We start from the raw sequence: 12,127 nt of genomic DNA, 5'->3' as shown, positions 1-12,127 counted from the left end.
AGCTTAGATTACTGTTGGGTTTTATTTTTTGTTCGTTTGTTTTTTTAAGTTAATGGAGGAAATACCTGCTCTCATTTAATTTCTTTAGTGTTAATCTCTTTTCCTGCTTGATCGCTTGCTGTAGGATTAAATACATCCCCTCTTGCAACATCTCTGCTCCTTAGTTTAGCTCGAACTTGGTAATAAGTTAGAAGCAGAGCGAGGCAGGCTGTGCTGCTTGTCTCAGAGCTTCTGTAGTAGATCAAAAGAAGTGATTAATGAAGTTAGGGTGTGCTGACCCTCTTGGAAAACAAATTACTCATCTTCTTGCACTTTCTTAATGACAACAGTGGATAAAAATACCTGTAATGAAGAAGATTCCTGTAACTCTTTATTGTCTGGCAGTCCCATTTGGGCTGCAGTCACTCTTGAGTCACAGAAAGTGCAGAATTAAAGCGTGTTTTGTGATTGTGTGGTGATGAGGGTCATTTACCAAGATGAGTGGATGCATGTGAGGGAGCTGGAGAAGCAACCCTGTATGCTGAAACTGTTTCTTGTAGACTTGCCATCATGGATTCCTGGGGAAAGATGTGTCTGACACAGAAGGTGAGTGAAGGTGAGATCTTACCTGCTTGGGAACCGATGGGGGAGAAAAGATCACAGTGGGGATATAGGTATTACCATGGAGCTATGGGGGATGGAGACCACGCTAAGCATGCAAAGATGTAGACTGGAAAGTAAAAGCATATTGTAGTGGACATCTGCTGTAGGCTGTCACAAATGGAAGAAAGCAAAAGTGACAAATTCTTGGACCACATCTCACAATATTTGAAACTACAAGACACTTCAATTACCCTCCCTATGCTGGTGAGTCACACATCTACCTGTCTGCTTCAAACGTGTCTCCTGCCATATAGTCCTCTGCTGATTTCTCTGACAACCCCCCCAGATGCCTCGCCACTGAATTTTAGGCTCAGTGTAACAAGAATTACTGCCTGATTTCTTTTCTTCCCCACTGCTCCCCTTCCTGTGTTAATGGCAGCCCAACTAACAGAAAGATAGGGCTGTGTCGTAGGCTTTATATGTGAAGAGTAAACATGCTGTCACACGTATGGCTTTCAATAAAACCTTTGACCTGGAGCTGTGAGATATAGCACTCTAAAATATACTGGCAGGTAGATTAAAAGCTGTCTGAAAGGTGGCAAAGAAAGGAAGCAACTGGTGGGAGTCTCCAGGGCAAGGATTCTTGTGCAAGAATGGAGCATCTAGATACAGTGCTCCTACTGTTCACAGGTGTGGTTATGTTTCAACGAGACTGATAGCTGTCCCCATTCCCCCTCCACCCTGGCTCTGTCACTCTTACCCTTCCCTTTGTATTGGTGTATGGGAGATTGGTAATCACAGCCTGAACCTCTGATTAATCAGCTGAGGCAAGTATGGGGTCAGCTGTGGGAGCACAGGTGAGAGTGATGTAGCTGTGCTCCCGGGAGGGGTGGAGCTCGACTCCATCCCCTCTGAGACCTCATTTAAGGGCTGACTCCCACTGAAGCAGTATCTCTTGGAGATTGCTCACCAGTGAGGACTGCCCCAGCTTCTTCAGCCAAGGCACCACCATTGGTGAGTTTTTCCTTTACTTATTCACTTATACCTTCTGTACATTTGTTACCATCTGTATATTAAAAACCAATACAATTGGCTCTGGCACTGCTCCTATGGCAGGATGAGTTGGATGTGCTCATTGAGCCAGCAGAAAACTAATAATTAGTGTTTTTGTTGGGTCGCTTTCCATCAGATCAGCTCTAGCTTGATCTGTACTTGCATTAATTGTCTGATCTGCTGCAAGGAAGGGGGTGGAAATCCATGGCCTTGTGAAGACCACTGTTAAATTGGTTAGCTATAATGTGAAGTTGCATCCTTGTTTGATAATGCTGATTGTAGGGGTGGGGAGAGTAAATATAAGCGCTACTGAGAGCACGGCAATAAAGGACAGGACCCTAAAAAGCGAAGCTGTTGAAAAAGAACAAGCAAGAGGGAAAAAAAGTATGGCAGAAATATCTGAGGCAGGAAGGCATTAGGATCTCTCCTCCAAGAAAGGAAAAACAAAGATGAAATCTTGACAGCGAGATCTGTTGATTAGTACCTTGGAGGAAGCAGTGGGCAGCCTCAAGGAGATACCTTTCAAAACAACATAAGGAACTATTTTGCCTCTACAGGAGATGGACTGGATGGCTTTGGCTAGGTTTCTCCCAAAAAACTCTTCTAAATTTTTCTGTATCAAGTCTTTTCAGCCTCGTCTGAGGCAGATTTTGCTGGACTTGATCCACAACCCATTAAGGCAGATGAAAACTTCCTGGTTGACTTTTGGGAATAGAACAGAGTAAGGACAGTAAGAGTTGGCACAGCCCTCCTCGTATCGGATTAAATCTTTGAGAGGTGGCCAAGAAAATCTCCTGAGGTGCAGCTGTATTTGCCATTGCTAAACCCACTCTGGGCAGTTCTTGCTTATGGATATTTGTCATCTCCTCCAGGGCTTTGAGTATTATATTTGCTCCAAACCCCTTGGTTTCATCTGCACCAAAATCACTCTCCCCTCCCCAGTTTCCAGTGCAGGTGATAGGTAAATCATATTTCATAACACAATGAACACATCTGGCAAGAGAAGAGTAATATGATGTGCTGTCTTTCTTTTAGCTTGCTGGCAAGCTTTTGGGGAGCAGATCTTAGAAAATGCAGGTCAGCTCCCTGCCTCAGGCTCTGGAGAAAGCTAGACCTGGAGGGGGCCTTCCCTCACCTGCTGCTGTCTGTGGGGAAGATAGGAGGTATTTAACATTATTCAATTATAACAGCATGTGTGGAATATTTCCTGACTCTTTTTCTTCTTCTTTCCCCCCTTGTATACCAGTCAGGATAAATTCTGGGACACGTACTGGAGTCTGCAGAGCTAAAGCCCTCATAAAACAAATGTTTTAAGTCTTTAACAGAGGGGTAAGGTTCATATAAACACAGAACTCAAACTACAACATTTGCACAGCAAAGGGAAGAGTCTCATTGTGGCTTGAAGAAGCTTCCTTGCCCCTGACTTCCACTGTGTCTTGAGTTTCTGACTCCTAAAAGCTCTCTTGAAAGTACACAGCTGCCAGTAGAGAAAAGTGTCCAATTGCTTCAGCTGCTGTAATAATCAGTCTTTAACCCATTCCTCTGGCATTATTCTTGCCAACATTTTTGTATGTAATTCCAATCTCAGTTGCAAAATGCTCCTAAAAACTCAGCTAGCGTAGAGCCACCCAAGTAATGACTGTCAAATGGCCAAAAAGGCCATTTTGATTTCCTTTCCCTCATGGTTAGGGCTGCTGTTTGTTGTGACAGATTCAAAGCAAGAATAGTACATCCTCAGAAAAGATTAGCCTATTTTATCATGCTTTCTGCTCACACATATGCTGCCAGGCTCTGTTTGTGGATTTGCATTTACTTTAAATCATGAGGTGCATGCGTGACAGGGTCTTAGCTAAACATCCACCCAACTCACCTCTCCCTGCTTCCTTTAGAGACGTTTCTTCCTTGGCTCCGGGGTTTGCATTTGACAGCCCTGTGTTGCCCTGGTAGGTACTGGAAAAATCAGATGTGCTTTGCTATGCAGTCTTGCATCTCCTACACTCAGACTTTATATTACATGTGGAATTTAAGATACATTATACACATGTATCTTAAGATGTATCTACACAATATATACATTTCAGAGAGCTGCAATTATGCACGTTTTGAAGCAGCTTCAGAAGCAGAGAATGAAGTTGCAGTGTTATAGCTTCACTCCAGTCAAGCATGGAATGGGAGAAGAAACATTTGCTTGTTGTGTTAACTGTGCAGGTACACCCTCTTTGGCACAGCTTGTAGGTTGTCCAGAGATTCTAGTTTTGGTAATCTGTAAGTGCATAAAGTAGCTGTGATCAGGAAACTGTCTGCATGCAGCCACCATGTGCTCACCCTATGGTCATGGTGCCAGAGACCCCATCCTCCTTGTTTTAGAGCTGCTCCTAGCATCCCTGCCCTGCTCACAGACATTGTGCAACTTTGCTCACAGGTACCATACTTATTTCTTTGCAGTTGCTTTAAGCTCACAATCATTTCAGGTATGAAACGGAAGAGGCAAAATGGCAAAAGTGCAGAGCTAATGTACTCAGAGAACATTATTTGGAAAAGAGGGATTTATTGTATTCAAAAGTACATGAGGCTTCCAGGGAAGGACAAGGAAATAAGCCTGAGGGGGAGGGAAGGGAGAGTGGGTGACTTATAGTAACCCTAAGGAGTTAAAAGGGAAACGAAAGAGTGATGTACAGATGAAAGAAAGAAACTCCAATAAAGTCTGTGAGTAAATGAAGCAGTGGACAGAATCAGTGCTAACTCTGACATGTCTGAGGTAGGGAATGGCTCTATAAAAGCTTTATTTAAAAAGAAAGCTTTTAATGCAAAATGGAAAAGGGTGGACAGTGAGGAAATGATGTTTAGCAAAGATAATCATCGGTAAAAGTCAGTAAAAAGGCTGCTGGGAGAAGCTTGAATATATGCAGAGTCATAGGTCTAAATGAAATTTGTTTAATGGCATGTCAGTAGACTTTGTTAGCAAGCCTGCAGCTTTTTAATTTCTCTTTCCATATGTTTTTATATATGCCTACATGTTATGTTGTTCAAAAAGACCCATGGGTGGAGGAAAAAAAGGGCAAGAAAAATGTGCTGATTTTGGAAATTAAAGAGGATAAGAGTGATGATCTTGGAAATAGCAATCCAACAAATTGGATGTGGTCTTCAGCTAGATAATGAACTAGATTTTATTTATTTATTAAATTCTGTTAATGAAGGATTACAGAAATTTGGTCCAAAAGTAATGTTGTCTTTTACAGATCAGCTCATACCAGACAAACTAGATTGCTTGTAAAAATCGAATTGTTCAGCTGGGAGGGGAGAGCTGCAGTGTAGAAATGAAATTGTATATGTAATTATTTTGGTAAAAAACTGTCAATGTGTTTTCTGAGACTTTCTCTTCGAATGCCCATATTCAGATTAACTGGTGTGTGTCCAGAGTCCTTTGTTATTAAAAAAATAAATAAATAACTAAAATTTAAAAAAAAAAAAAAAAGAGGTGGAGAACTGAAATCAAAGGGTTAGGGTTAGGATTGGGAATTAACGTGCGGTTTCACGGTTATTAACTTACTCATTAGTAATCCAAGCGAACGGATAAACAGAATGAGGAATTCAGTCCACAGAGGTGGCTGTATTCGAAGGTGCTGAAAGCATGTAGGAGACAGAGGCAGTGTAAGGGAACTCCGGGTCATGAGAGCTGCAGGCACAAAATTAAATGAAATATTCTGCGTGAAATGCTAGCTAGGCAGCCTTAGAAGGATCTCAAAAATAGAAGGGAGACAGTGGAAGGTGAAAACATACCGAAGGAGGCTGGAAACTGGGTAGAAAACAGAGCAAGTGATGCAATCTGACACGACAGAAAGAGAATGTGTTGCAGTGATCTCCTATGGACGGGGACAGTCAAGAAAGGGAACTTTCACCTCTGGAGGAAACCAGGCGCTGGATGCTTGGAACAGGGTCGGGAGGGAGGTCTGCACTGTCATGTGCACAAATGGTGGGTATGTTTCCAAAAAGAGACAGGGGAAGTGTTTTTAATATGTAAACAGCTAAGTGTGCTGTATTGCTAGTTTTTGGTTAGTGCCTGCATGTGTTTTTTTTTTTCCCGTGGTTTCATTATCATGGAATCTTTAGATGACTAAAATCACCGAAGGGCAGATTTCTGAAGATGTGTGAATTTTTATTTTATATCTGTAAGCATCCAGATCCCTTAACAAAGTTATCCCTCGGGCCGTACTATTACATTTCCGGCATTCCTCACAAAATGCTATCTTTGTTCTTGTTACTTAGTGGCTTTCTGAGATGCTTCGTCTTTCATGTGTCAGACCTGATGGTAATAGTGAACCAGGCACTCTTTCAGTCTGCTCACATCTCCTCTGTTTCCTCCTCCAGAGGGAGGCCACGTCACCAAATGGACTTGCCAGGCCACCTCTGTACTACGCTGCCAAAATGGCGGTGACTGAGTGTAAAGAGAAACCTCGCACACAGAAGGCAGGGCCCACAGTGCTCACTATGCTTCACCTGAGTGTGCTGCAGAGGGAAGGAACAGAGCCAGGCTGTGCTGGCTGACCGGACACGTTGGTGAGAGCATGAAAGCCACTGGCAAAAGCAGCATTTTTGATGTTTATGCAGTGTTGGCCATGCCTGACTCCTTGCAGCACGCTGTGCAAAAAAGCAGCAGAGAGGGAGCGAACCACAGCAGCACTCCAGCATTAACCCTTCTTTTTTTCAGCCGATCACATGGCACAGCAGTCTCTCTGCCCCTCTCCTGCTGCTTACAGGGCACCATGCCATCAACCATCTCTGTCCACCCTCCTGAGCAGACCATGATGGTGGCTGCTCCTCACAGGCGAGAAGAGTAAAGGAAATGGAGCCTGACTGAAGTGATTAGATACAAAATTGGCAACTTCATCACGTGTTACTTTGATTACGTTTGATTGCTGTTTACTTTTTTACCTGAGAGCTGGCTGCTGAAACACCAGATGGTTATAGTCAGAGTGGGATTTGGAGAGGGCCGTGCAAGCTGTTGTAATACAAGGCAAGCCCAGCTTTCCATCAGCAAGAGAGGCATCTTGACCTTTGGTATTTTGTTAGAAATAGTTTTGGGTTTTTTTCTTCTTCTTTTTCTTTTTAACTATTAAGAAGTGGGCCACTAATTTGAAGAGGTGCAGTTATTTTTGGAGTGTTCCATGAAATTTGGGGAGGGCCTGACACCATCCATTTACTCACCCATAGGCACAGATACACGAGCAACAGTTCAGAGTGGGCACCTCTTCAGGCTTTTAAGTGAGATCAAATAGGCTTCTGTAGTAATAGATGCGCAGGTGTACATCAAAGTTTAATAGACTGAGAGACAGTCATGTGGGCACAGGAGGCCCATGTCCCACATTGTGATGCTACAAGGTCTGCTGTACAGACCCAGCATGTACTGTAAACAGCTGAAGGAATGCGGGATTTGAAGAGGGAGAGGTTGAGGGTTTCTACCCTCTTTTTATAAGACTTACACATTCTCCTTTCCAAGTGTTTCTTTGTGATAGCTGGTCCTGGAGAGGGGAGATGATTGACTGGGGATGCTCAGTCTTAGAGCTGAAGCTTGAGGTAAGCATCCAAAACTGCTAAACTCATATAAAAGGGACAGGAATTGGTGCAATTTGGAGAAACTTGTTCTGTCAGTCTTTGTGACTGACTTTAGCTGTGCCAGTGACATCAGCTTCAAGATCTTATATAGTTTCACTAGATAAAATTACGTTATTTAATGGAGTTGTGTTATTTAATGTGTTATTTAATTTTGGGTGGTCCTGTGTGGAGCCAAGAGTTGGACTCTGTGATCCTTAGGGGTCCCTTCCAACTTGGTATATTCTGTAGTCCTATGATGCTATGAGTCATTGGTAAAACATTTAATACTGTTAAATCTAGAAGGACTCATTACTTTGATAATCAAGTTTTGTCCCCTGACTTAATAGTTTCCTCTGTGTACTTGTGCTGAGGCCTTCTTCAGCCACTGCCCCTTGGCTCTCTTCCCTCAGCCCCCTAGGATGTCACCATTGCCAGAAATAGTAAAATCAAAGGAAAAGTGGGATTCTGATGATGAACAAGAAGGTTTGCAAGGGATCTTGATCATGAATGCATAATAAGGGCTACAGATAGCAGTGGTGAGCTGGAGAAATTTTGTTTCCCCTATGGAAAGACTGATGAGTCTCCAGACTAAGTTGGCATTCATGCCCAGAAAATGAAGCACAGGTGTTGTATGCATTGCTTTTATATACAGTATTAATACTATTTAGCATTGTGAAAAGCATACAGTCTAACAGGAGTAAAGTTTGATTCTTTTTGGGAGAGGCATGTTTTATATCAGCAGCAAGTAGATGAAAGCCTTCAGCAACTTGTTTCATTTGACTGAGCACTGGCACAGGTTGCCCTGAGAGGCTTCGAAGTCTCTCTTTTTGGAGACCTTCAAATCTAAAATGGATGCAGTTTTGAGCAATTAACTTTTGCTGTCCTTGGACTGGACTAGCAACTTCCACATGTCTCTTCCAACCTTGGTTATTTTGCATTTTGGTAGTGTCTGGGATGCAGCAAACAAGGAGCCTGTTGCATAGTCATAAGGGCACTGATCTGCACTTTGAGCAGCATGGAGTAGAGCAGGCTGCCTATTTGCACTGCAGAACCAATCAGCTATTAGATGATGACTTGTATTCATTAATGACATTAAATGGATTTTTAACATGGAAACAAGAACGAGAAAGCGGGTAACTCATTATTAGCGATGGGTTTGCCTGAAGCAGATTTCCCATGTTAAAGCACTTAAAAGCAAATATAGAATTTATGGTGTGTCAGTAGACTTTAAGCCTGAATAATGTCCAGTTGTTGTATGGCTAATAATACAAATTATCTAAGTCAGCCTCAGTGTAAAGCAGTAAATACATGCCATCCGCTCAAACATGCTTTCACCCCTCTCCCCCTTTTCCATTAATATTTTATACCCCTGAAGAGACGTTCTCAGCATATTATGTGCACCAACATACTATGCTCATGGTATTCCTGGATTTCATTACAAAGAAGCCTGAAGAGTGTACCACTGCTCTGCTGCTTGTGATGCTAGCTTGGAAATTGCTTGGAGCAACAACAGCAAGTGTCAACAGGGAGCCATATTAATTATTTGGAATGTGCCTCATAAGAGGAATCAACTGCTTTTATTGCAGCACGAATATTACTTGAAACAGGAAGGTTACTCTAGCTGTTATCGTAATCTATGTGTCATTAACTTTCCGTGTTTAGAAAAAGAGATTAACAACCCTGTAAATTGTTACAGTAAATAGATGAATTATAACAACATGTTTTTTATTATAAATAAAAGTTTCTTGATATAGTTACTTCCAAATTACTGGAGAAGAATTGAGTCTCTACCTACTGGGAAGCTGCATGGCAGTGTTGAGAACTGAAAAGCTTCCATTCAGGTGAAAGCAATGCTAAGCTTTTCAAAGCAGTATGTGTATCTTCTGCAGATGGGACAAACAGATGCAGTTGTACTTCATACCTTACTTCCTTTAGAAATTTTTGTGACACAGAAGTACCTGCTTGCCTCTTAGAGTGAAATTAACAGATCAAATGGGTTTGTGTGAAACTGGTTGACTTCTGCGGCACGTGGCCTCTTAAAAGAACGTCGTGCAAAAGTACATGGTAGTGGTAAAACAGGTATAAGTTATGAGTAGGTGCCTTTACAAAATGGAAGTATATCTTCATTTTGAACATTGAAAAATGTGCATTAGAAAAAATACTCACAAACCTGTTCTGAGTCCTGAGCCACAAAGATGTTCTATGTTTAATTATACCCTAATAGATTTCTGTGGAAAACATTACAACTAAAACACTTATTTGTCCACAGGGCAGGCTCACCATGGGCAGGTTTCTTATATTGCCCCACCGATCCACCTCGATTCGGATCTGGAGCGACCGCCATCTAAGGGTGAGTCAGAGGTGCAGTCTCCATGCATGCGCATTGTGAAAGGGCCAAAGACGTGTGTTTATCATTCATTTGTTCATTGAGTGGCTGCAGGAAAGTTTGTGTGCTTCGTCCAAGTGCTCAGGAACAAATTATTTCCTCTGGAAGTGTTATATGAGAGAGTTTTAGGTTACCTGATCAGTAGCTAATTTATGTGCACTGAACCCAGAGCAGCCCTGCTAAGATACGTGCTTCTTTTGAATTGTGAAAATAAGGTGATATGAAAATGAGCCTTTGATTTCTCAGCCTGATTTAGGGGATCTTTACCTAGCTGCATTGTGATGAACCCTCACTGTTTTCCCCCTGGCCTGGGGAAATGGGCTCAGACCCAGAGTGTGCATTCATACTGCTACAAATCAAAGCAGCATACGAAGAAATTTCTTGATCAGCTTCAGGAATGTGTATGAACAACAAACACAAGGAGTGTTATGTAAGAAAGGAATGGGAGGAAAATATGACAGCCAATGTGCTAGCAGGCAGATACGCTATAGATTAGGGTTTTTTGTTTGTTTGGTTGTTGTTTTTTTTTCCTTTCTCCCACCCTTCAAAATGTGTTGCAGTGGCAGGAAGGGTACGGGCTTGTCCTTTGCAGAGATTATGCCATTCTGCTCCAGCACTGTAAGGCTGAGAGCATGTTTGTGTGGGTATATGCTTCTCTAAGAGTATGTGGTTGAAAAATATATTAATGAAAGATTAATCTGGATAGACTCACTGTCATTACATAATATGAAGAAATCTGTCCTCTAAATTTCACTTCTTCATGCATTTCTAATATTCTCAGGGACAGAACAACCTTTGTGTCAGTGAATTGCAGCTGCGACTGCAAACATATCCCTACACCTCCAATAGCCAAAGGACTTTGTAGACTAAATGAAAGCATACCATTAATGCGCTTGGCATGAAAGGCTGTCTTAAGTTCGAGTGAGCTTTTCCATCACCATCCATGCATCCTGGTCTGTAACTCATTTGTTTCCCTTTGTAAGTGTGAATGTGTGTTTTCTCAGCTGATGAAGTAATGAAAATGAAGGAATTGACTCTTGCTGTACATAACCAGCCTCAGCACAATTATTCATTGGTAGTTCGTCTTGCATCTCTGTGAGGCAGAACTATGTTCTGGATGGCAGAGGATGCCGGATTCACAGTGCTGTCTCTGAAGCTAGGCTAGTTGTGAGTCAGATCAATCATGTACAGACCCCTGGCAGTCTACTGTTTCCGTTCATTTTTGGGTGAGGTACACCCAAAGATGAGATTTGACACATAAGAGGTTGTCAACTTATTCAAAGCTACTTGAAAACCTCAAGGTTTATAATAAAATTTGCCAGCCAGAAGCATTTATTTTAGTGAAGCATTCCAGTAAAGCAGAAACAGAAATTTCAGCACCTTCTCACCCAAATCTTACTTTGATGTTGAATGTAATGATTCAGAACTTAATTAGAATAGGTCAATGTACGACTTTGTCATGGGATCTGAAGCAGCCTTTATGAAATGGAACAACAAGGAGAATGAAACAACAGCAAAGATGATGCTGTGCCTTACTTTCTCCAAGGTAAAAGAGCTAAGGATTATAAAAACCTGCAGTAATCTTCTGTTTGGGAGAGCATAGCTACCTCTGCAAGATGAATGTCACTACCAACAGGATCAGGGCAGTGTCTATCTTTCAGAACAGTTGCAGCACTTGCAGAGAAGGTAAAATGGAGTTTGTTCAATGTAAACTGCTACATTAACTGCTTCCACTGGGCCATCCACCCCCCAACTGAGACATTTCAAAGAAAGGACTCCTTAGTGTGGAAGGAATGATATTACTGGTGCCACATGCTGGTAGAAGGACTTGAATCCCCTGTGTAATTTAATGGAAGAAAACCAGGGAGGCAGCCAATCCATTAGGTGGTGTCTGGGGGGGGTGTTAAAAATATTGTAATTGGTACTGTCTCCTGGGGAAGAGCAAGGTTTTCCTTTGGCCCTGGGACATGTACATCTAGCCTTGCATATGCTGCCTCATTTCCAGACTCAGTGCCCAAAATCCATAAGGGTGTTCTAAAAATTATGTGGTGGTTGTTTTTTTTCCAAAGTATGTAGCAGTTATGAGGTGGCTTTTTTGGGCTACATTTTCTGAGATGATGGGACACACTCAGGTTATGTTTCAAGCTTTATCCCATTGCCACAAGGTGTGTTTTTTATAAAAAAAAGAGGACAGAACAACCTCTATCCTGAAGCTGTTGTTGATTCTCCACAATTTCAATAGCTGGGACTTTAAATTTAGAGTACCAGGTTACAGCAGTGAACACGAACCACTAAATACTCTAGTTGCTTTGATGCCCTTCATTTCCCTTCCATGCTCTCCCTAGCGCTAAGCTGAACACCAGTTACCGGTTAGTGTTGCACTTAAAGTGACAAGAAGAACATAGGTGATAGCCACCTTACAGTTTTAATTATAATAAATGGAAATTGAGGCAGGTTAGGGATATAAAAACATCTTTCCTTCCTGTATTAAAAACCATACAGATTTAGTGCTGC

The 12,127-nt window shown here is 42.0% G+C and overlaps 1 protein-coding gene across 19 annotated transcripts in view; it reads left to right on the top strand.

Moving 5' to 3' along the window:
• Window positions 1-12,127, top strand: part of ADGRL3 (adhesion G protein-coupled receptor L3) — a 486,086-nt gene that overhangs the window by 332,694 nt on the left and 141,265 nt on the right. For all 19 annotated transcript variants that reach the window (XM_072336646.1, XM_072336645.1, XM_072336644.1 and 16 more), the window contains one exon: window positions 9,497-9,577. In XM_072336646.1, coding sequence (XP_072192747.1) covers window positions 9,497-9,577 — 81 coding nt within the window. The remainder of the gene's footprint in view (window positions 1-9,496; window positions 9,578-12,127) is intronic.

This window comes from Excalfactoria chinensis, chromosome 4 (genome assembly GCF_039878825.1).
Source record: "Excalfactoria chinensis isolate bCotChi1 chromosome 4, bCotChi1.hap2, whole genome shotgun sequence".
NCBI lineage: Eukaryota > Metazoa > Chordata > Aves > Galliformes > Phasianidae > Excalfactoria > Excalfactoria chinensis.
Note: the sequence above shows the minus strand (reverse complement) of the source record. Positions and strands in the feature narration are given on the sequence as shown.